The 25,662-nt window shown below is 40.3% G+C and overlaps 1 protein-coding gene across 4 annotated transcripts in view; it reads right to left on the bottom strand.

The window, feature by feature from the left end:
• The window catches only part of Nox1 (NADPH oxidase 1), a 151,634-nt gene that overhangs the window by 4,629 nt on the left and 121,343 nt on the right, over nt 1–25,662 (bottom strand). For all 4 annotated transcript variants that reach the window (XM_050127266.1, XM_050127269.1, XM_050127268.1 and 1 more), the window contains 11 exons: nt 22,335–22,430; nt 12,065–12,175; nt 11,784–11,868; nt 11,333–11,484; nt 11,048–11,229; nt 10,830–10,962; nt 6,035–6,127; nt 4,129–4,364; nt 3,746–3,908; nt 3,283–3,429; nt 2,969–3,093 (listed from right to left, as the gene is read on the bottom strand). In XM_050127266.1, coding sequence (XP_049983223.1) covers nt 2,969–3,093; nt 3,283–3,429; nt 3,746–3,908; nt 4,129–4,364; nt 6,035–6,127; nt 10,830–10,962; nt 11,048–11,229; nt 11,333–11,484; nt 11,784–11,868; nt 12,065–12,175; nt 22,335–22,430 — 1,523 coding nt within the window. The remainder of the gene's footprint in view (nt 1–2,968; nt 3,094–3,282; nt 3,430–3,745; nt 3,909–4,128; nt 4,365–6,034; nt 6,128–10,829; nt 10,963–11,047; nt 11,230–11,332; nt 11,485–11,783; nt 11,869–12,064; nt 12,176–22,334; nt 22,431–25,662) is intronic.

Below are 25,662 nucleotides of genomic sequence, written 5' to 3'. Positions count from 1 at the left end.
CAGGAGCAGAAGGAGAGCGAACATGAGCAAGGAACGCAGGACCGCGAGGGGTGCACCCACACTGAGACAATGGAGATGCTCTATCGGGAACTCACCAAGGCCAGCTGACCTGGGTCTGAAAAAGCCTGGGTTAAAACCGGTCTCACTGAACATAGAGGACAATGAGGACTACTGAGACATCAAGAACAATGGCAAGGGGTTTTTGATCCTATTGCACGTACTGGCTTTGTGGGAGCCTAGGCAGTTTGGATGCTCACCTTACGAGACCTGGACAGAGGAGGGTTTTCCTTGGACTTCCCACGGGACGGGAGGGAGGGAGGGGGACATGATTGGGGGAGGGGGAAGGAAAGGGGAGGCGGAGGTGGGGAAGAGACAGAAATATTTAATAAATAAATTTAAAAAAAAGAAGCCTGTGTCCATGTCTTGGGATTATATACTGCCCTTGTCCTATATGATTCTCTGTTTAAATACTTAAACTCATGAACTTGCTTTGTTTTGGTTGGTCTTCAAATTCTTTTCTTCCAAATAATCAAGGCTTTGGCTTTTCCTGAATGGAGGTCCCTAAGGGTTGAGCTATCTCAGCTAGTGCAGGCAGAGTCAGTCTGCCTGTCCAGCTCTGACATCCCACCTATGTCACTATGTCATCTCTTTCTCTTTAGAGAATTGGAATACAAATAGAACCTACCTTGCAGGATTCTTCTGAGAATTACAAACATGAAATAGATGGAAAAGTGCCTGTCCCGCAGCAAGTGCATATGAGCTAAAAGCTTTTGTGAACTTATCCCCACCCCAAACTTTACTGTGCCTTTGAAGGAGGTATTCTGCCAAAGCCAACCTTCTTAATTATGCTGTGGATATCAACTTCTCTTTTTAAGTCTAATTATGGCATAGTACATGTACCATAAAATGCACCCTTTGAACTGTACCATTAATGCTTTTTAGTGTAACCACAAAGTTAATACACAACCATCATCACTAATTCCATCCCCCTCATCTACATTTGGTGCAGGAGAATTGTTTGTATTCTGTCAATCATGTTTTAAATAAACACTGATTGGCCAGGCAGGAAGTATAGGCAGGAAATCCAGACAGGGAGTAGAAACGATACAATGAGAACAGGAGAATTCTGGGAAGGAAGAAATTGATTCCTCCAAGTCCTGCGCAGACCACCGAGGAAGCAGGATCTGACCTGCCAGCTGAAAAAGGTACTGAGCCATATGGCAAAAATAGATCAGAATAATGGGTTAATATAAGCTACAAGAGCTAATAAATAGCCTGAGCTAATGGGCCAATCAGCTTTATAACTTATAGAGATCTCTGTGATTTGGGGGGGGGGCTTGCCGGCTGTGGGGTACTGGGTGGGACAGAAACCCCAACAAGCAAGCCCTTCATGTTACATACATTAGAACTCACTGGTTTCCTCCCAGCTGTACCATCCTGCCCTACACAATCACTGATCTACTTTCTCTACATACAGAAAGGTCATACCACAAGTGACCTTTTCTTTCTAATATTGTTCATTTTTTTAAAAAAAATGTATACATGTGGGGGTAACATGTGCATGTATAATATCAGATTCCCAGGTGCTGGATTTATAGGAAGTTGTGAACCACCTTTTATGGGCAATGGGAACTGAACTCAGGTCCTTTGGAAGAACAGCAAACACTCTTCACCACGGAGGTGTATCTTCCCCCCCCCCCCGGTTTCTCTTATTCAGCTTAGTATCTTCAAAGTTAATCCACGGTATTGCATGTGTCAGTACTTCTCTCCTCTTCATAGATAAATAAAACTCCATCCTCTACATACAATGCATCTGGTGATTGGAAGTTGGGATGTTTTCACTTTGGGCTATTATAAATAATGCTGCTATGTACATGCAATATAGTTAGAGTCCTTATTCTCCAGTTCCTGGCTATTGTAGTTTGAATGTAATTGGCCCCCATAATTGCATAGGGAGTGTCACTTTTGGGAGGTGTGGCTTTGTTCGAGTGGGTATGGCCTTGTTGGAGGAATTGTCCACTGTGAGGGCAGGCTTTGAGGTTTTCTATGCTCAGGATACTGCCAAGTGTCTCAGTTGACTTTCCGTTGCCTGCAAGATGTAGGACTCTCAGCTACTCCTCCAGCACCACTTCCGCCCACATGCGACCATGTTCCCCACGATGATGATAATGGACTGAACCTCTGAAAGTGTAAGTCAGACTTGCTGTGGTCATGGTGTCTCTTCACAGCAATAAAACCCTAAGTAAGACAACTACATATATCAGAATGTGTGTGTATACATGTATCTGTATATATACATACATATATGTGTATGTATGTACATACATATATATGCATACACACATACATCTGTAGAGGCCAGCCTGGGATATATGAAACACTGTCTCAAAACAATGAGCTCTGTTGGTCTGTGAACTAGATAAAGTACCCCAAATTATTGAGCACCTCACACCCCAAAATGTGTGTTAATTTCTATGGTGCTCTATTTGGTTCAGTACTATCTATAAGGATAGAGTATCTTCACCTTGTTCATGGCACAGATGCTTGTGGAAACAAGGAACAGGTTTTCCTCAACTGCAAGATCGTGACCCTTATTTTACTAAAATCCCAGATGAAATTTCCTCAGTCCTCAAGTTTTCTGTTAAATTTATTTGTGTGTGTGTGCATGCACATGTGTGCATGTGTGTGTATGTGTGCTGTGTAGGTCACTCAGAGCTCAACATGTGGGTACAGTGCCATGGTTCAAGAGTGGAGGTCAGAGGACAACATAGGGGAGGGAGTTTGTTCTCACCTTCTACCATGTGAGGTCTCAAGAACTGAACCTGGATCATCAGTCTTGGTGGCAAACACCTTAGCTGATAATCTGTCTCTCTGGCCCTTTCTGGCCCAGCGCTCGTTCCCCAGGTGTGCTCAATAGACTTAAATTCTAACTCTGTAGACTCAGTTAAGTGGAGGGCGAGGTACTTACTTGGGGTGAGCAGCCGCTATTCTGGAAAACTCATTGTCCCACATTGGTCTCCCAAAGGAGGTTTTCTGTTTCAGACCTGTCAGGACATCCGTGGCTTTGTCAAAGTTTAATGCTGCATGACCAGCCTGGAAGCAGAAAAATATAAAATTAGAAAATCCAAGTTTGACAGCTGCTTCTGCCTTCAGCCACTTTGAAACCTTTGGTGTGAGAATGAGGCCAGGTAAGAAATGATAAGGAATACTTATTTTAGTATTCATGCATTATATTTTATTTTAACATTTAGAGATTGGAGTCAGTGCTTTAATTGAACTCACAATGTCGCTGTCCCAGTCAGTGAGAAAGAGACGGTAGTTTAGGAAATCCATTTTGCCTAATTCCTCCATCTCTTGTTCCAGGGAATTCAGTAAGTTGTTGAACCAGGCAAAAGCACCTGTCTCTCTGCAGATCCAGTAGAAATAGATCTGAAATCAGCAAAAATAGTCCATACCCTTATTATGTATCATTCACAATGTACACTGTGGTGATGACAGGTGTGTATGTATGTATGTGTGTTTGTGTGTGTGTGTGTGTAACATCCATACATATATAATACATATGTATATACATAGGTTTATCAGTATTTGTTGACTAAGTCTAAGGGTAATAAATGACATTTACCCTTCTTAACTATCTCCAGATAAGTTCTCCTGCCCCCCTTATTAAGGGTAAGACCTCAAGCTACAATGGCCTTAACCTGTCAGGGCCAGGCCAGGAGGAAAATGACATGTGGGAACATACCTTTTGTGTTTTGAGTTTGTGGTCTGCACGCTGGAATTTGTACCAGATAGATTTCAAGATGGAAGCAAAAGGAGTGACCCCAATCCCTGCCCCAATCAGTACAGCCACTTCATACTGGAAAACATCCTCACTGACTGTGCCAAAGGGGCCGTCCACTGCAATCCTACCAAATGAGAGAAGACAACAGATGCATGAAGTCTCGTCTCAGTCCTTAACCTTAATTATCCTTCCAGAAACAAGCTGCTTCCCCAGCCGGTACCTGCCCACTTAGTTTAATTATGTGCTTGATTACCAGGCTTCTGCTTCAAAAAGGAGTTGTTTTTTTTTTTCTTTTTGGTTAAACTACATTCTGTTTTGAGTCTCTGAAGGTCTCAAGGACCTACCTGGGCATTGGTGAGGGCCTTTGTTCAAATGTCCTTATGAGATTTTCTGTCCAATCCCCTGCTGCTCGGATATGAATGGAGAAAAATTCTTCCTCTGGAGCAGAGGTCAGAGTAAAGGGATGCCACTCCAGGAAGGAAATGGAGGGGCAATTTACAAATATATACTGTCCCACTTCCATGCTAAAGCCACGCTTGCACATCTGCAGTTCCAACACTTTAGATGGGTGCATGACAGCCTGTGAGTGAAGCACATAGGTCATGAGAGGCAAACTCTGTGTTGAAGAAGCTTCGGGCTTCGTTCTGCCACCCAACTCCCACCACTGGCTAGCTTATGCCCCAAAATAACAACACACAAACTGTATTCTTTTAAACACTGCTTGGCCCATTATATCTAGCCTCTTTTCGGCTAACCCTCGCACCTGGACTAGCCCATTTCTAATAATGTGTGTAGCACCCCAAGGTGCGCTAACCGGGAAGATTCTAGCCTACGTCCATCCTGGGTTAGAGTTTCATAGCTTCTGCCCGGGAGAGGGGAGCTGTCGAGTCTGAGCTCACTTCCTCTTCCTCCCAGCATTCTGTTCTGTTTACTCCACCCACCTATGTTTTAACCTATGAGGGCCAAGCAGTTTCTTTATTATAATTAACCAATGACCTTCCTCCATCAACGCTGAACATGGCAAAGGCAGGCATTTATCTAAATGAGTGCTTTTGACTTGTAAGGTATGAGGTCAAGTCCCCTCTAAAAGGGAGCAGCCACTACTTAGCTCCAGACAATAGTTGCAATGTGGGAGTGAGATTCTGTGCTCTCGGGGCTCTTGATACTTCAAGAGAAGGAAAAAAAAAACGGCTTTAATAATCTTGTACTTTAGTTCTCATAAAAATAATGGATGCCATTATGAAACATATTTATACATATCACTGTAATATATGTGTATATGATATATAACATATAAGTATGATGTAATATCACTGATATATGTGTATATACTATATAACACATATTATATATATACATAATGTGATATGTATATATAATATAGATACATACTGTGATATATATGTATATGATATAATATATGTATTATATAATACACTGTGATGTGTGTATATAATATGTATGTATAATATATATATATATACATATATATCACTGTACCTTGCTCTTGTCTGCTCCATACTTGCCCCCTTATTAGGCGACACCTTTCTCCCCCAAGTAGCCACCATTCTGCTTTCATGTCACAATCTCTTCGTCCCCCACATAGTTCTCCGTTGCTTTCATACTCTATATACATTTATTCCATTTATTTCAATTTTTATTTCAATTTTATTTCAATTATTTAATTCATATTGAAATTTCTATTCCAAGCGTGCAAGAAAACGTGGCATTGATTTGCCTTCCAGGCTTATTTCACTTACCATGATAATACTGGATGCAGCTCTTCTTCTGTGAATACCACTCAGTCATCTCCCCAGTCCCTAAGAAGTGTCCTTTTAAAGGGGAAATTTCCATCCAGTTTCTTAAATGGCTGATAACCAGCTCTTTATTTTAGTTTAGATCACAAGAACAATTCCAGGGCCTTGAGCATAGTAAGAAAGCACTCCACCATGAAGCCACATTCCCAGTCCCATCCACCCTTTAAATAATCACCATGTACACAGAACAAAAGACATTTGTGGGTGAGCTCTGGCTCAGGTCCCCTCTTTGTACTCTCCAATGTAGACCCATGCTAGTGGTTCCGGCCAAAGCCCTATTGCCCACAGTTTTGTTCAGCACTAGAGAAACTAAGCATGTTTCTTCTTCCAACATCATTTTTAGGGCTTCAGGGGTGAACATCTGACCACTTAGTTCTGCACTCAGGTAGAACAGAGCTTTTCTCACTGTGATGGAAAGTGGATATTTCTTTACCTTAGTAATCACAACCTTCTGCTGAGAGCGGTAAAAGCGAAGGGTCCTTTCAAAGATATATAGAGCGATTGGTGCCAGGATCCACTTCCAAGACTGCACAAAGACAGGGTAAAGAGTGAAATCACCCCTAAAGCTCTCCCTTAGGACTTATTCCTGTAGAGGTTCTTCATTTAACACATGCATATCAAGTTCTCTACTGTGTATCATTATCGAGTCACTGATTTCAGCACAGGGTAAAATGGAAACAAACACAAAACAAGAGTTTTCTTTGTCAATATGTCATTAATAAAATAGAGCATTCCCTGAAATGTACAGGTCGTATCAGGGAACAAATGCAAATGACAAAAATAAGACAGAAGGGTATGTGTGTATGTGTGTGTTTTAAATTATATTTCAAAATTAAAAAAATGAAACTCAAAGAAAGATGCCCATTATGAAGAAGGGAATGCACGATAGAAGTGAATGATTAAATACAAAAGTAGCAAAACATCGAGGGGGCGGAGTATATGACTGATGCTGCCGGGACCAACACACTGCAAAACACCCAAAGGAAGCAGACTTCTTAAAAACACAGTAGCACTTTAGTCTGTCAAATTACAAGTCAAATTTTAGCAGTGATGTCCAGAATTAACCAGGGTTTGGAACAATTCACGTGTTCACATATGTAGCTAATGGATGTTGACAGCCTCTGCTTAGGGGGCAATTTGCCAGCCCATCTCAACAGTGTCAAAGTAGTCCCTCTCTTTGATCCTGGAATTTACTTCTAGAAAACAGGGATCGAAAAAAAAAAATAGCAAGGGTGTGCAAAAAGCCCTTGGCAACTATAGTGACCAAAATATTCACTAAAAAAATGACCAAAATGGTATATACAGATGTTTTAAAAACAAATTTTTGAAAGGAATATTTGACAATAGAAGAAAGACTCCAAAGATATAGATAGTATTACCTCAGGTTGTAGAAATATATGAATTTTTGTTACATCACCTTTCACGATAGCCACAAAGAGCATAAAATATCTTGGGGTAACCCTGACCAAGGAAGTGAAAGATCTATTTGACAAGAACTTTAAGACTTTGAAGAAAGAAATAGAGGAGGACACCAGAAAATGGAAGGACCTCCCTTGCTCTTGGATTGGGAGGATCAACATAGTAAAAATGGCAATTCTACCAAAAGCAATCTATAGATTCAATGCAATCCCCATCAAAATCCCATCAAAATTCTTCACAGATCTGGAGAAGACAATAATCAACTTTATATGGAAAAACAAAAAACCCAGGATAGCCAAAACAATCTTATACAATAAAGGAACGTCTGGAGGCATTACCATCCCTGACTTCAAACTCTATTACAGAGCTTCAGTATTGAAAACAGCTTGGTATTGGCATAAAAACAGAGAAGTCGACCAATGGAATCGAATAGAAGACCCTGACTTTAACCCACAAACATATGAACACCTGATTTTCGATAAAGGAGCTAAAAGTATACAATGGAAAAAAGAGAGCATCTTCAACAAATTGTGCTGGCAAAACTGGATGTCAATCTGTAGAAGAATGAAAATAGACCCATATCTATCACCATGCACAAAACTCAAGTCCAAGTGGGTGAAAGACCTCAATATCAGTCCAAACACATTAAAACTTTAATATATGTTATTTTTCTAATTTTTAAATGGTGGATGTGTTAAGACTATCTTTTAGAACAAGGTGTAGGGGCACACACATTTAATTTCAGCACTTGAGAGGCAGAGGCAGACAGATCTCTGTGAGTTTGAGGCCAGCCTGGTCTACAAAGTGAGTTCTAGGACAGCCAGAGCTGTTACACAGAGAAAGCCTGTCTTGAAAAACCAGAGTATCTTTCTGTAAGCGTTTGTGGAAGAAACAAAGCAATGCATTTAGGTAGCAAAACTGGCGACCTCACTCAGGATATTCCATGGTCAATCAAAGCAACTCCTGAATTTAAGTACATCTTAAAATAGATTCATCTAATGTGTCTCTAGCACTACATAGAAAAAATACACTGATAAGCAATATCCTCACCTGGATCCCATAAAGAGCAGACAGTGTAAGTACAAGGGCAGGTCTGCCATTAACCTGTCATCTGGTCATTTCCTATGTTCATCAAAGGACTGAAAAGATAAAGGACTACCCACTGTCTCAGAGGCTTTGGTTCAGTTAAGTCCCTACTGTTGATAGGATCTACTATAATGCACCTGTCTGTCTATCCACCCATTCATCTGTCTAGGTCTGATCCTGCACTTGACCTCCACAGCCTCCCTGGTCCTGGTCCTGCACCTCGCCCCTGCAGATAGACTCAGTGCTGAAGTTCTGCTCACTTATGATGCTGTGGCTTTGCTGGAGCCCTCTTCAATAGCTCTCCTGCAGGATTTATTAGCTGACTCCCACAGAGATTCCCTCTGCAGAAATACCATCAGCCTTGCCTCTGCTTCCGGTAAAGTCACCTTGAAATTCTTAAACTCCGCTGTGGCCTCTCTACTTCTTTGTAGCCATTCTATCACTACATAGATAGATGATAGATACTTTTTAAAAAATACTTTTAAATTACTTTACATATTAGTAAGGACCCAAAAGACGCCTGACAATGCATTGAGTGGGTTATGGAGAAATAACCCTATGCAGCACTGGTGAGAACATACACATTTCTAGGTACTTGGAGAGGGTGATTAGGCAATATTTGCCAGACTTGGAGTTTATTCCATAAATTTACTTGTATATATGTTTAACTACATGTACTAGGCTGTTAATTATACCATTGCTTCATAGAACCTAATACTGGTAACATGTGTCCAGCAGTCGGGGTAATTCATACAGTAAGATGTTCAGTGATGATAAAAAGAAAGAGGCATCTGCTAGGGACTTGTCATGAGTGCCCTATATCAGAACCACAGATGACACATTTGGGATTTTCTATAAGGGGAGAACTTATTAAACAGCAACAAATACACAAGCTACTATAGGTTGTGTTTTGTGGAGTAGTCCTGATTTCCCTTGATGCCAGGCTATTGGCAAACACCAGTTCATATAGTCACATCTTAGCTATTAATATTAATTCTTACATAGCACATTACATAGTCTACGAGTTTATCTGTGCATATCATTGAAAGATTTAACCCTTCTCAGAGTGCTTTGAGGCATCACAAGTTGCTCTAGTTCCATCAATTTCCTCAATGTAGCAAATGTTATGAGCAAGCTAAAGTAAACTACATCTATAATTTCCAGAGGATATACATCTTAATTCCATGAGTTTATTTGTCATTTATTTTTATTGATTTATTTATTTTCGGTGGTGTTGAGAATCAAATCCAAGGTTTTGTGCATATATTAATCCTCTTGTCTCTGCGCCCCTCAGTGCCAGAATTGCAAGTGCTATGTCCCACTTTTTCTGTGGGTGCTGAGGATCTGAACTTGTGTCCTTCACCACTGAGCTGTAAACACAGCCCCTGGAACTCAGTCTCAGTCTGTCTGTCTGTCTTTGTCTCTCTGTCTGTTCCGGTCTCTCTGCTCTGCCTCTGTTTCTCTGTGTGGTATGTGTGTGGGGGTGTGTATACATGTGTGCAAGCACACATGTGCACATGTATAGGCATGTGGTGGCCAGAAATCAATGGGGTAACTTCCTCAGTCATTTTCCACCTTACTGTTTGACACAGAGTCTCTCGCCAAATTTGAAACTTCTCAATTTGACTAGATTGACAGGCCACCAAGCACTAGGGATCCTCTTGTCTCTGCCTCCACTGTGCTGGGATTATAAGTGCATGCAGCTCTGCCCCACTTTTTCTGTGGGTGCTGAGGATCTGAACTCATCCTTATGTCTGTGGACAAGCACTTTGCAAGCCTTCATAAAAACTGTGAAACAGTATTTGTCAAGCATGCTGTACCATTAAAGATAGCCTGCTTCAAGGATGTTTTGATTTTACTCCATGAAAATTTGACCAGGATTTATCAGCTGAACTTTTGGAACAATACAGTGGTCAAGGGTTTCATCTTTGGGTTCATAAAAAACCTAGACTTGGGCTGGAGAGATGGCTCAGTGGTTAAGAGCATTGCCTGCTCTTCCAAAGGTCCTGAGTTCAATTCCAGGCAACCACATGGTGGTTCACAACCATCTGTTATGAGGTCTGGCGCCCTCTTCTGGCCGTCGGGCATGCATGCAGACAGAATATTGTATACATAATAAATAAATAAATATTTTAAAAAAACCTAGACTTGAAGGAAAGCTCCATTAATTACTGATGATGACTTCACATAATCTTTTTTTATATTTATTTATTATGTATACAATATTCTGTCTGTGTGTATGTCTGCAGGCCAGAAGAGGGCACCAGATGTCATTACAGATGGTTGTGAGCCACCATGTGGTTGCCGGGAATTGAACTCAGGGCCTTTGGAAGAGTAGGCAATGCTCTTAACCTCTGAGCCATCTCTCCAGCCCGACTTCACATCATCTTACAGATTTTTTTTGTCCCAAGATGAAGATAAAAGAAGTGCTTACCTCAGAGATCATTTATCTCAAACAGCAAAACTGGGACACAGTAAATATTATCAATAACTTTACTTCTATAGAGAGGCCACACAGCATGCAGCAATTAATGGTTGCTACATGCTGTAGCAATTTCTTTCTTTCTCAAGAGTCCCTGTAATTGCCTGTTGTAAATGATTTTTTTTTGTAAAATTATAGATATCTTTCATAGGAAGGAACCAACAGTGAGCAAATAATAATGACAATACTAACAAGGGTAACTGTGAAATAGGAGACAGCCCTTCTCCCGTGGCATTCTTACCTCAGGGGGGTGCCCCACAAAGTGAGGACGTCTGCAACTCCATTCATACTTATCCCACTCAAGAAAAGACTTTGAACAATTGTGGGGATGACTTTCACCCAGGCTTTCCTCCGTTTGACGTCGGACAATCCCACTGAAACACACAAAGTAGGACAGTTTGTGACAATGAATTATCCAAAGACATGGGTGGGCATGAGAATGGGATCTGAAGACCTTACCCCAGGCCGTGGATCCCTAAGCAGATGATATAGACGATAAAAAGGTGATGCGTATACCAGAAGAGCTCAAAATAATTCCTGCGGATAAACTCCATAGCTGATGTTACCATGAGAACCAAGGCTGTTGTGGCAATCACTCCAGTAAGGCCAGCAACACTGGTAAACGTTGCATGCATTGCTGTCTGTGAAAGGAGAAATGTCAGCCTGGCCACAAAATCTACCAAGAATACCATGATCTCCCTGATCATGACCAGATACCCATGCTTTCACATCAAATCACCTAACCGTGTTTGGAGACTGGATGGGATTTAGCCAAGAATCCTTTTCTTTCTCATGACGAGAGAGGTTGGAGAGAACAAAGGCAAGCGATCCATCCATGGCCTGCTGGCTTCTACTGTAGCGTTCAAAGTTAAATAGGTGTGCAATGACATGAATAGCTAAGTGGAAAGATGGGGGGTGTCAGGAACATTATGGCAACCATATCCCACTGAAACAGGAGACTCCCACCTATAGTGCCTAGCGGAATGCAGAGTCCACAGTATATACCCAAGACCTCCCACCACCATCCACTCAGTTCCCAAAGGAACAGATTATATACTCCACGAATATGGTTCTTAAAAGTGTCTCATAAAGAGTTCCAGGTGCTTATTAAATATTTTTAATGTTTATATGCACAGGCAAATGACATTGCACCCTGATCACCTGTTGTCCATGGTTGCATCTTTTGCCACATTACCTGTGAATATGCAGATCATATATGCCACCAGCTTATGGAAGAGGAGGTTGTGATCCAATGGCTTTCTCAGTGAGCGGTTGCAAAACTACAAATGCAAAGTCATCCTGGTCAGGTGTCACCAGTCAGTCTTATGAAATTCACTAATTCCCACCAACATGCCTGCCTTAACCACAGCATTCCAGTACCCAACCATCGCCATCCACCAAAGGAGACCTCTGGGTTCCATTCCGAGGGACTCTTCCTTTAATGTGAAAGCTGAACTAAGCACAGTGGGAACTCACTGAGCAGGTGCCCCTCAGGAAGGACAGCAGATTGCGACACACAGGAATCAGGATCATCATGCTGTTAAAATTCAAGCAGAAAGCAGAGGCTCGGGCAAAGGCCAAGGCGGTCTGGAATAGAGGAGAAAAAAGAGACTGCTACTTTATCTCAGCATCCAGCAGGTGAGGACTGGTCCGGTCTACTTTTCTAGGATGAGCAAATGGACATTAAGGGGCGGTTTCCTGCCCCTCTCAGTCACTCTCTCTCAGCAACCAGCATACCAGGCCAGTCCCTCTGCCAAAGAGAGACAATAGACTGAACTTACTGGAATTGAGGAATTCTCATGACAGTGGTTTGGAAATGTTGGGTGATTTATTTATTAATGTGAACAAGAACAAGGTTCAGTAATTCTGCATTAGCAAATACAATCTATGAATGTAATAGTTTGCAGAAGATATTTTTATTTCATGCATTTAATTATACTTTTATTGTTTGCCCTTTATAAAATAGCCTTGGAGATCATATATACTTTTATATATTATTAACTAAAGCTTATATTTAAAGATACAATTATGGTTGATGACTTTTTATTCTCTTTTCCACATTTTCTAATGTTGAAAATTTAAGAAAGCAATGCTTGTTTAGAAAATAAAAATTTAACCAGCTGTATGTGATATCTTTAAAATGGAACACTTGGAGAACTATTAAATATAGCTAGAGATAGAAGGGAAAGCCTTTCTTTGCTCAGCTCTGGGCATGGGACACAGGGCCGTTTGCATGCCAGGTAAGCACTGTTCCCCGAGAAAGTGTAATTTCTAAGTGAAGAGCTTTAAGGTGATTTCCTTGAGTGACCAGGGAGCATCAAATAAGAACAGCAAAAGGTCTAGGCAGTTATAGCAGCTAAAGTCAACCTCTCAATTCTATACAACTGGTCTCCAAGTTGCTTTTTGTTTTTGGACTGCTATCTATGAATTACGACAATCTTATAGTAGTAATTGGGTAGGGGAAGAGTCAGGCTATTTTTCATTGCAATTAAGCAAATTTATGAGTCTTACATGTGTGCCTATAAACAACTAAAAAGACAACTATGGGTGAGAATGCACAATTTCTTAGTATTTTAAAACAATTATTAAGGCACACTTCTTATGCTCATGGATTGGAAAAATCAATATTGTTAAAATGGTTACATTAATGAAAGTAGTCTACAGATTCAATGCAACTCCCCTCACAGTTCCAATGACATTCTTCACCGAACTAGAAAAAAAAACCCTAAACTTCATATGGAAATACAAAAGGACCCTGAATAACCAAAGAAATCCTTAGCAGAATAAATAATGGTATAAGTATTACAAAACCTAATCTCAAATTAATACAACAGAACCATAACAACAGAATGGCATGGTAATGTCATAAAATGCATACAAAGGGATGGGGAGATGGTGAAGCAGGTAAGAACATTGTTACGTTAACATGAGAGTCTGAGTTCTAACCTCTAGCACCCATGTATAAAGCCAGGCATGACAGCAACAGCTGTAACTACAATGCTTGAGGAGTGTGGATGGAGACAGGAGTATCACGGAGCTTGCTGGCCACCAGCCTAGCTCCACTTTCAGTGAGAGGCTTTGTCTCAAATGAATAATGTAGAGAGTTACAGAGCAGAAGAGCTGACAGCTCCAGGCTTCAGAACAGAAGTACTCACACCTATACACACAGATGAATGTATACTCCCCACACAAAGTAAATAATTTTATAAAACAGTATATAGTCTGATGTAATAGAAAAGAGGACCTGTTGTGGGATTGCCCTCTGTATGCTATGAATATGTTTTATTACCATTAGTTATTAAATAAGCTGTTTCAGCCAATGGCTTAATAGAGTAAAGTCAGGTGGGAAATCCGAACAGAGATATAGAGAAAAAGTAGGCAGGATCAGGAAGACACCATGTAGCTGCCAAAGGAGAAAGATGGCAGCTGCCAGCCAGAACCTTACCAATAGGCCACACCCTCATGGTGATACACAGATTAATAAAAATGAGTTAATTTAAGATGTAAGAGTTAGCTAAAATATGCCAAAGTTATTGGCCAAACAGTATCATAATTAATATAGTTTCTGTGTGATTATTTGGGTCTGAGCAGTTGGGAAACGAACAAGCAGTCTCCACCTACAAAATGGGCCACCAAAATGAGGCAACCACATCCATATAAAACCTGAGAGAGTTTGGAAAGTTCTAGACACAAAAGAACAGAGTTAAGCATGACTTCTTGGTAGCTGTATTTTTTTTTCAGACTTGTTCTGTTTGCTAGAAGCAAGCAGAGGTATGCTTTCTTTAAGAGAAGGCTTCCTGACTCCTCGGTAGCAACAAAAACTGCACAGATCTTTAAGAAGGCTTCCAGAGCTAGTTGCACAAACAGTTCTGGCTCATTCAGGAGACTGAGCACTTGAATGGGCTTTGTGGGCAGTATGCTACAAGTTACTTGGTGGCAGCATGGGCTATCTGCTTTCTATAGTTGAGATGGTAGGGATGTCTCCTACCTGACAGTCCCAGAGCTGGTGATAAAGGTACCTCCACCATATCGAAAGGCTGAGAGAGGCTGAGCCAGCATCCAGGGATGCCATGACCAAGATGCTTACCATTTTAAAAGTGTTCCTGATCAGAAAATTATTACATATAGGCAATAGGACAGATGCAGACATAAAAGACCTCTAAATGAGACAGTGTGTTAAAAAATATATACATAGGCTTGGGAGAGAGAAGAAAAGAAGTATAGACAGTTATAAAAAGAAATAAATCATTTTAAAAAATAAAACAAAGTCTTCAAAGAGACAGAATACAGATAGTCATATATTAAAGTAGTAAAGAAATATAAGCCACATAAAAATGGAAAATACACAGAGTCTGGATTATGTATATCATTGTGTTTTCTTTGAATTTTTTGGCTGTGAATAAACTAAGTACAGAGAGACATTTCATTGTATGGGCTGCTCTTGACTTCAAAATTTGAGTCTAAGGATATGTTGCTTAGGAAAAGAGGTTCTGTTTTTGTTTCCACAGAGTATAGAAAGCTGTGAATTCCTTACCAGCTAATATGGTTTGATCAAACAAGACCCCCTGAAGCAATGGCCCAGATGGTCCAACATCCATGACAGTTTCAGGACTGCTGGTTGTGGATACCCCATGAAAGACCTGATTAACAGCATCCCCCAACCAACAGGAAGTGGTTTAAAGAACAATGCCCAAATTCCCTAAATGATTTTTTAAAATTTGTTTACCTTTAAAGATGGATATGCTCTAGAGATGAATATTTTGCATTGGTATTAATCTTGATTTATTGATACAAATTTAAGATCAATTTTGTTATATGCATATTTCTGCTCTTGATAAAGGTATTGTGCTTGTACAGTTCATTTAAAAATGTAATGTATAAATAAGAAATTCAGGTTAATAGATAGTTATCTATAATAGTCAAGCTTGTAGTCATGTTAAATTAGGTTTTCTAGATATACAGAGATATATTTCAGATGGATAGGTATTCTTCAAATCTTTCAAATACTAACAGAATATGGCATTTAAAATGTTTTAAGAACTTAGGATTTTTTATGACAATGAAGAAATACATCTGCTTCTGGCAGCATCAATCTACTTCAAGAGGATGATGGGCATTGAAGAGGCTCCTTATGGAGTTGGTTAGCCATTTGGGAAAGAAACTGCTCTCGCCCAGACTGCTTGATGGGTATGCTGTATGAACTGGACATGCAGGACCCACAGAAAAATGACTGCTCAACTTGCCTAAAGGTGAGACAATCCTTCAGGGTTCCTGCTTCATTAAAGAGTCTACCAGACATTCTGCAGGATACAGAAGAAAGTGACTGGCAAATTGCCAATAGAGGTGAAACAGTCTTTCAAATTTCTTGTTTCATGGAAAAGTTTGCCGGATACAGTTTGCCGGATACTATGGGCCTATAGGCTGAAGATAGATACCCCAATGTTACAGAAGAACTTTGGGTGACTATCCAGGCAGTGAGATGTCTCTGTCAATTCTAGAGTTTTGGAAGTTGCATACAATGCACTTCCTGTTAACTTAGGTAATATTATATCCTTCTGGGGTCTTTAATGGAATTGAAGAAAAGATAGTTATAATCACAGTTTTTCTTAGTTATGATAAAATATAAAGTAGATATAAATGTTGTAATTATAATTCTTGCTTGATAGCTGTTTTGTTGTATGTAATTTTACTATGTTAAAGTTCAAACCTTCCTTTTATTTAGACAGAAAAGGGGAGATTATGTGGGATACCCCTCTGTATGCTATGAATATGTTTTATTACCATTGGTTACTAAAGAAGCTGTTTCAGCCAATGACTTAGTGGAGTAAAGCCAGGTGGGAAATCCGAACAGAGATATATAGAAAAAGTAGGCAGAGTCAGAGAGACACAATGTAGCTGCCAAAGGAGAAAGACGCCAGCCACCAGCCAGAATCTTACCAGTAGGCCACATCCTCATGGTGATACACAGATTAAAAGAATGGGTTAATTTAAGATGTAAGAGTTAGCTAAGACTATGCCTAAGCTATTGGCCAAACCATACCGTAATTAATATAGTTTCTGTGTGATTATTTGGGTCTGAGTATTTGGGAAATGAGCAAGCAGTCTCTGCCTACAAGGACTCAGAAATACACTCATACAGCTACCTCTACCTAATATCTGACAACAGTGTCAAAAACAGATATTGGGGGGAAAGCCAGCCAGATGGTGCTGATGAAATGGATATATATCTGTTGAAGGAAGAAACTAAATCCATATAACTTACTCTGTGCAAAAATATCAATTCAAAATGGATTAGAGACCTGAATTTAAGGCCTCAAACTTGGAATGTGGAAGACTCTTCAAAATATAAGCATGGACTTTCTGGAAAAAGAAAAAACTCCAATAACTCAGGCCATAAACCCAAGATTTTAAAAGTGGGATTGAAGAAAATTAAAAGGGTTCTCAGGGACTAGTGAGATGGCTCTAGTGGTAAAGGTGCTTGCTGTCAATCTGGGTTTGATTTCCAGGACACTTGTGGTGGAAAGAGAGAAGAGACTCGTGTTGGAGCATTCATGTGCCTGTCTGTGTCATCAGTCTGTCTGTGGGCATGCAGGCCCCGGAAGTGGAAACAGGACCATGGGAGGAGAGGAAGAGATATTAAGGAAGGTAAAGGGAAAAAAATTGAGAAAGTAATGGATTATATGTGGCATGAAAGCAGAAGAGGAAATATTTCAAAAGAGGGAAGCAGCAAGTTGGGCTTTGGAGAGATTGGGGGAAGGCTCTGCCAGGGGAAGATGAGTAAGAACAAAGTAAAATTGCACAAAAATGCCATAGTAGAAACCTTTTCCTTATTTATACAGTAACTTGAAAAAGAAAGAGAGGGAGGGAGGGAGGGACGGACGGAGGAAGGGACGGAGGGAGGGAGGGAGGGAGGAAGAAATATAGTCAACTATTAAAAATAAATCCCTTTTTCTATATAATCTAAGCCCAGGACAGTGTGACTTCAGTGAAGCAAGCCAGGTCAAGACTGCCTCGTGTCCATGCTGGCTTTCAGCGTAGGCAGCACTGTGAACAAGAGCTGGCCTGCTGTTTTCCATTTCTGACTCTTCTCATGGCTCATGTTCTTGCCCCTGTTGAGTCACACGCTGGCTGGTTTGGGTAGAGACAGCCTGTTCCATTGCAGACGAAATTGTCTCTGCTCATCAAAAAGGTCTTACATTTCCACATTGGCTCCCACAGTGTACCTATTTGAGTCACATAGGATTCTGGAAGCTATAATTATAATTGGCAAGTAAATTGAAAATACTGGACTATAATGTCACATCTCCACATTCTGTGGTAATTACCCATCCAAGACAAATTCTTTTTAGAAAGAAACAAACAAAAACAACTTTTATTTCATTTCACCCTATTGCAGAACATGGAGCTATCCCAATGTATATTCATTTCCCTATATCAACCAGTGGTATTGAAATCTTGTGGTCAGTAAGGCCTCATTTACTGTGGGTTTAAGCTCCTCCCTCTGCTCCTTATTTGCAATGATTCATAGTATTCTCCCAAGATGATCATGAATTTTCAAATTATCCTGTGTAATGACTCAATCAATCAATTATGATCTATCAATATAAGGGTCTGATATTCTCTTCAAACATGAAAAGCAGTGGTATAGGCATTGTAGATATTTTAAAAGCCAGCTTTTAAAACTTAAACTTGATAATTTTAAAGATTTCTTTTGTGCACATATATTGTATGTTGCTCATATTTCCACCCACACCCCCTTACCCTGCTTTCTCTAACACCCCAGACTGGTGTAGGAGGCCCTTCTGTATTTGTGTTGCCTTCATTGGTTATTAAAGAAACTGCTTTGGCCTTTTGATAGGGCAGGAATTTAGATGGGCAGGGAAAACAGAACAGAATTCTGGGAGGAAAAAAGCAGAAACAGGCAGACACCATGGTTCTCCTGCCCAAGAAGGATGCTGGTTAGACTCATGCCTGTAAACCACAGTCAAGTGGTAATACACATTAATGGAGATGGGTTAAACTAATATGTGAGAGTTAGCCAATAACAGGCTAGAAATAATGGGCCAGGCAGTGATTTAATTAATACAATTTCTGTGTGGTTATTTCGGGGGGGTTAAGCTAGCCAGGCAAGGGGACAGGACGCAGCCCACTCCTTGCTCCTTACAACACCAGCCTTTTAACAGTCTTTTATTTCTCCATATGAAACTTGAGACCTGCCATTTAAAGAAACCAACATATTTGCTTTTCCAGGGCTGATTTGATTCACTTAATATATTTATCTTCATTAGCATCCATTTTCTGCAAATAATCTAATTCTGTTTCATCTTAACGGTTGGAAGAATGCCTTTTGTTGTGTGTACATTCACTTTGTTTGCCTCTCCCTCTGCTAACAGACCACAAACTGTTTATGTCTATTAAATGGAGCCTCTCCATTTCAAGCATCTGCCTATTTGGAAAATGTAAACACGGTGAATTTCAAGATACCAGCTTGAGATCCTTGAATACAGAGCTGGGATGAACTGGCTCTACTACAATCACATAAAAAGATATCAAAGACATATTGAGTGTAGGAAGTGATTTCCATACACTTTCTGTACTGTGGTCCCCTTTTTGACTGATTTAAAAAATATGTGGGAGTCCCACTGTATTTGTAGACATATATGTTTGAAAAGAACAACTTCCACTATATTAAAATTTAAAAAGTAAATGAACAATATTACCTACCTCAGAAAAGAAACAAAATTTGTGCCGGATGCAGTGTGACTGTTTAACACATGCAGTGATCTATTAACAGTGCTTGTCTCTGGGGAGTGGGAGCAAAGTGCTTGTTACTGACACACTTTGATCTCACTGACAGCAGCATCATTTATAATTCATTTTCATTGTTTTTCTTAGATTGAAAATAGATTTTTTTTCCCCTGGGGCTGGAGAAATGGTTCAATGGTTAAGAGCACTGTCTGCTCTTCCAGAGGTCCTGAGTTCAGTTCCCAGCAACCACATGGTGGTTCACAACCATCTGTAATGAGATCTAGTGTCCTCTTCTGGCATGCAGGCATATATGCAGAACATTCATATATAAAATATAAATGAATTGAATTTTACAAAAAGAAAATAGATTTTTTCTCACATATACTATATCCCTATTACAGTTTCCCCTACTCCTCCCAGCTCTTGCCTGCAAAACCACTCCTTTCTGCCTCTCATTAGAAACTAAGCAGGCTTCTAAGTGAAAATATAATATAATAGCAATATAAACCAAACACTATACAATGGAATAGCACAAAACAAACAGAAGAAAGAGAACCCAAGAAAAGGCACAAGAAACAGAGACTGAGAACACTTGATCCTAAATGGGGTGTCTCCATCAAATCCCTCCCCTCAGGGCTCAGGGAACCCTGCAAAAGAGGAAGCAGAAAGAATGTAAGAGCCAGAGGGGGATGGAGGACCAAGGAAACAAGGCCTTCTAGACACAATAGGACCAATGCACACACAAACTCACTGAGACTGAGGCATCATGCAAAGGCCTATATAGGTCCGTATCAGATGGGGTCATGGAGCTGGGAGGAGAAGTGGACACAAGCCCCGATCCCTAACCCAGCGACTTTCAGAGATTGATAACCACTTGCAAAAGAAAATTGTTTCCCTCACTAGGGAAAGAAAGTGCTGTTATTGTGTAGGCTGCATGCCCAGCAGCCGATGGTCAACAGAAGACAAACACAACGGCATCTTTGGAGGCTCCTTGGTTCATAATGTCTTGCCGGGACCTTTTAGAAAAAAATTTATCTTATTTAAAATTTTTACATACATACATACATTCATACATACCCTACAGATCCTTTGTGTATATATCATGGTTTCCATTTGAGTCTTTTTATGGAATTCCTGAGTGGTTCTCTATGCCTATAATTCATTTTAAATAAGGCTTTAAAAATTGAAACATCCACAGGATATCAGTATGATTCATTTCTCGGCAATGAACTCTTTGGTCATGAAGTAAGCAAGTTCTTAATAACTAGTCATATTTATTGCATCGTTCTATTAATATAAAGCTATTTTTGGACAAATTAACACTTCCTTTGGAGTTTTAGCTTCTAAAAGGAAATGGAGAATGCACTTGTAAAATAGAAAACAGAAGAGTGGAATAAGCAATGAACAGAACATTCAAATTCATTGTGATCTCAACATGTGCCCTTCGATTATGACGAGAAAAGGTTTTTTTTTGCCAAGGAGAACTGCCTTTAAATAGGAACATAGAGTGAGTCTTTGTGGAAAGCTACTGAATAAGCTCCGCCAAGATGAAACTGTTGGAACCAACCCGCTGTCTGTTGCTCCACAGTACAGAGAAGTGGGAAGCAAATTGGCTGTCCTAACCAGGTAGGGCCTAGGTACACCACTTCGGGTAGCAACTGTCACCTCCAAGCCAGTGCACTCAGCTAAGTCTCACCCCCTTTTCTGTACTTGACTGCCCCTTTCCACCCTCTCATCTTTGTTCATCCCCGAATTGTCCCAGCGTGTCAGTAGGCCCTGAGTTCTGCAGCAATGTAAGCCTCCCTTTTATCCTCTGAACACCCTAGGTATTTATTCCTCATTTTCACAAGGAGGCACTAAACCATAGCAATGGTTTTGAAGTTTTCCTTTAATTTTTAATTACATTTATTTGTGTGTGTGCGCACGCGCGTGCGTGCGTGCGTGTGTGTGCGTGTGTGTGTGTGTGTGTGTGTGTGTGTGTGTGTGTGCTGTGAAAATCAGAGGAGAGCTAGCAGGAGTTGGTTCTTTCCTGCTACTATGTGAGAGTCCCAGGTAGCAAACTCAGGTAATCTGGCTTAGTGGCAATTGCCTTTACCTGTCAACTCATCTTGCAAGCCACAACCAAGATTTCCTTTTTAATTTCTCTGTTTTCTTTTTTGTTTTTATTTATTCCTTAATATGTTCAGAACACTCAGAACATTTTCCAGTGCTGGGAATTGAACGCAGGCTTGAGCATGCCAGACAAGTGTTCTACAATTTATATTTAGATTCAGCAAGCTCTTAAAATCATACACAGGAGGCCATATGGCAGGTGAAGGCTGCTCTGGCCAAAGTGGAAGCAGAGGCAGGAATTCTGTCTAGTTAGCCTCCTGGCTCCCTGTAGGGTCACATGAACTTTGGAAAACCAGTTTTCCTTAGTTCATATTTTCCTTATTGGCCCTGAAGGAGTATACCCACTATCAGACATAGCAAATAAAAGTACTGCATGTTGACTTAAATTAGAACTTCCTATGAAGACAGCCATGGTGCTACACACCCTGAATCTCAGGTTTCTGGAGGCCAAGAGGCAGATGAAACCTTGTCTCAAAAAAGTGAAAGTGAATATTTTTGTATACTTATGTGTATAATTGGAGCATATATATATATATATATATATATATATATATATATATACTCATCATTTATCTGAAATTCAACTTTGAATGAACATCTGTATTTTTCCCCTGGTAAGCCAAGCCCCCAGAAAATAATCAAAGAGCTGGGTCAGAAAGGACCACAAATGGAAGATTTTAAGAAACAACATCAACAAGAAAAGAAAACATTAGCCAGGCCTGGTGGCACATGCCTATAATCATCTACATACATACATACATACATACATACATACCAAGCTGTTTGGGAAGTTAAGGTACGAGGATTGCGAGAGCTAGGCCATCATGGGTCACATAGCAAAAATACATCTAAAAAAGGGAAACAAAAATCAAAGCCCACTACTCACCCCAAGAATTTGTCTTGTGTAATAGTACTTGTCAGACTGCTCATAATTCAGGAAGGCATACACAAACAGAAACATGTTCAGCCCCAACCAAGACACCTAGAAAAAACAAAACAAGCAAGGAATATGGAGGAGCTGGGAAAAGTGTAGGGAAGGGGTAGGAAATAATATGGACATATTGAGTGTCTTGTACTCACCTATTTTCATTTTAAATTAATGTAACTACTAGTATCCAGCTTGTTTTCAGAGTGGCCAATCTGAGGCATGCATCTGATGCTAATGAGAAGGATCAGCCACCTGAGGCCCATGGCCCACACCTGGCTCATCACCAGATTGGCATGTCCTCAAAACTCAGAGTGTTTGCTTTTTGGTTTTCACTTTAAATGCTTGAAAACATCAAAAGAATAACATATCGTGACATAAAAATTACATATACGAAACTCAAATGTCATTGGCTATAACTAAAGTGGGATTGGGATGTCTGCTCTTTTCCATATCGTTTATGGATGTTTTCGTCGTGCTATGGTGAGCTTGAGTAGCTGGAATGGAGACCAAATAGCTTGCAAAAGCCTAAAACATGTATCTAGCTCTCTTCAGAAACAGTGGCCAGTTCCTGGACTGGCATGAGCTTTCAAACTATCACCCCTAAAGAATGACGCTGAATGAACATGTAAATTTCTGAAGAAACAAAGACATTTAGCATCTTTTAAACAGTGCTCACTAGAGAAAGTCTAAACCATTCCCAGCTGGGTCTGCCTCTTTAATGATACCCTGACATATTTTCCTGCTTTTGGGTTGCGAGACTTTTTGGCAACGTAACCTATTGTTTTGTAATTGTGCAAACTGTAACGACTGTGTGCGCCTGTCCAAACCTCTGCACATTGACTAAGAGAATAATTTGGAGATGAACTCTATCCTAGTCTGCAACTGAACAGGTCTCTTTAGCACTGGGATGCGTTTTGATACACCCCAACCCCAAATCACTAAGAAGCATTTCAGCCCAGTAGTAAAGGGTCTTAGTCTGGGGCATGGCCCGTTCATATTCCCTAGATATAGAGCACTCACAGACCAGGAGCAGCGCAGTAAAGTGGTTCTCAGTGTAAACTGGAGTCAAACATCTGAGACTCCATTCTAGTGCCACATGTAATATCAGACATGTGATCTGAATTCTAGGATCAGTTCTTTCACCTATGAAGTGAAATATCTATCCCACAATAGATAATAACTAATGCATGCGACTTGGTAATAATACAATGTTTTACATATAGTACAAGCTTAATACATACTAACTACAGGCTGATTTTCCACACTAGCTTGCTCACTCCTAATTTCTTCCTTCTTTCCTTCCTCCTTTCTTTCCTTCTTCTGCCTTTTTTCTCCTGTTCGTGTGTGTGTGTGTGTGTGTGTGTGTGTGTGTGTGTGTGTGTGTGATATGGGGTCTCATCGTAGCTGGTTTGACCCAAGTTAGTCTTGAACTAGGCTTAGTCCTTCCACTTCAGCCTCCCAAGTAGCAGGGACAGCAGGAACCACATCCAATCAGTTCCCTCCTGCCTCCTTTGCCCGGGATCCTTTTTCAAAAATGAAGGTCTTTTAGAGACTATTTGTGCCAGTGGGGAAAGAAAATTGAAAGCCATAGATACTTTAAGAATAATTAAAGAATAAGAGACCATGAACCTGAGGAGTGGAAGGTGTTTGGGAGGATGAGGAGGGAGGAGAAGAGAATGGTATAAATATAGTATTCTTATATGAAATTCTATAACAAACAAATTGGAGGGAAAAGAATTTGGTGAACAAGGAAAAAAACTCATTTTTGGGATCAGAACTATTTCAGAATGTGAGATGGACACAGGAACACAGCTCTGCATCAGCCCCTTGACACCTGTAGACAAGGTAGGTGTAATTACAGCAACATCTGGGAGTCAGGAATCACATTTCCCACTGTGAATGGAAAAGAAGGTGAAGTGCAAGACCTGGGAAGAAAGAGGAGTAAAACTATTTCAGAGCAATTTATTCATTTTTTTTCTAAATAGTACATAGGAGTGCATGGCAGAGATAGCAAGAAGCCGAGGCCACCAGCAGAGCTGCCGAACAACAGCTGGAAACTAGAAGTCAGAGAGTTAAATGTGACTCATCCCTGGAAATGATGAATTTCTCCAGCCCCCCAAAAAAGAATAGAAGGGGGGACTGCAGAGGCTTTTAGAGAAACAAACAGCCTTTATCCGAAGCTAATCAATTCACTTAATTAATCACCTGTTCCTCCACCAGCTGATCGATCCCCACCCACACCATGCAGGACCTGAGGTCTGGAAAGAATAAATAATTTAGTCAAGGTCATCCAGTAGCAGAACTGAAAGTACTTGCCACATTTCCCTTGTCCTAAGCTAGGGATCTCTCGGTTATAGTGCAGGGGAAAACTAAACACAGGACACCGAGGATTAAAAAAAACAAGCGCTTGGGTTTTCATTAACTATTAAACAAAAATCAAGAGACCCCGGAGAGTGAGGAAGGGCGCTGGAGCCTCATGGAGGTGTGACTTACAAATGTAGGAAAAATGATAAAGAATGTATGGTGTGTGTGTGTGTGTGTGTAGAAAGGGATCCTATATAGGTGGAATGGTGAGCAAAGTCTAGCTTGAATACCAGTAAACTGGGTTTAAATCACAGTTACCAATTCACTGTGTATCGTCTATCATCTAGATTGATTTCCTTCATAAACCTCCGGGAATTGTTTTATATCTGCTCTGTGTAATGCAGTAGCTAGCCATCAGCATGTAGTTATGAAACACTTGAACTGTGACTAATTCTGATTGAGATGTGCTGTGCGTGTAAAGTAGACATGCTCTTCCAAGGACCTAGAAACAAACAATAGAAATTATATGGATATTGTCTATATTGATTACATGCTGAACGAATGTCCATGAATTACACTTCTCAAGTATCATGTTTCTTTTTATCCTTTTCAGCACAAGTATGAGATAATTTAGACATTTCTCAAATGGCTCACAGTATATTTCTATTGAGCATTGCTGGGTCAAGATGATCTCGAAGATTACTTTCATTTCAACCAGTCAATTGTTTTATAATGGCAGCAATATAGGGAGGGCAGAAAAACAATCAAGACTCCATGTCAACAGTTGGAAATAAGTCAGAAGAGAAAAGAGAAAAAATGGAACCAAATCTCAACTGCAGGTCCTCATGGTCTGGAAACAAGAGCAGCTGCACCTCATTTGGCTTTGCTCTCTCATCGGGCCTAGAGTTGGCTGTTTCTAAGTGATAACTGGCTTTGACAAGGCAGATAATTGCTATAGATGCTTTCTCTTTTGAATAACTTC

This window comes from Alexandromys fortis, unplaced genomic scaffold (assembly GCF_014885135.2).
Source record: "Alexandromys fortis isolate MF-2015 unplaced genomic scaffold, M_Fortis_MF-2015_v1.1 scaffold_241, whole genome shotgun sequence".
Lineage (NCBI taxonomy): Eukaryota > Metazoa > Chordata > Mammalia > Rodentia > Cricetidae > Alexandromys > Alexandromys fortis.
The sequence above is the reverse complement of the archived record's forward strand: the minus strand, read 5'-3'. Positions and strand labels throughout refer to the sequence as shown.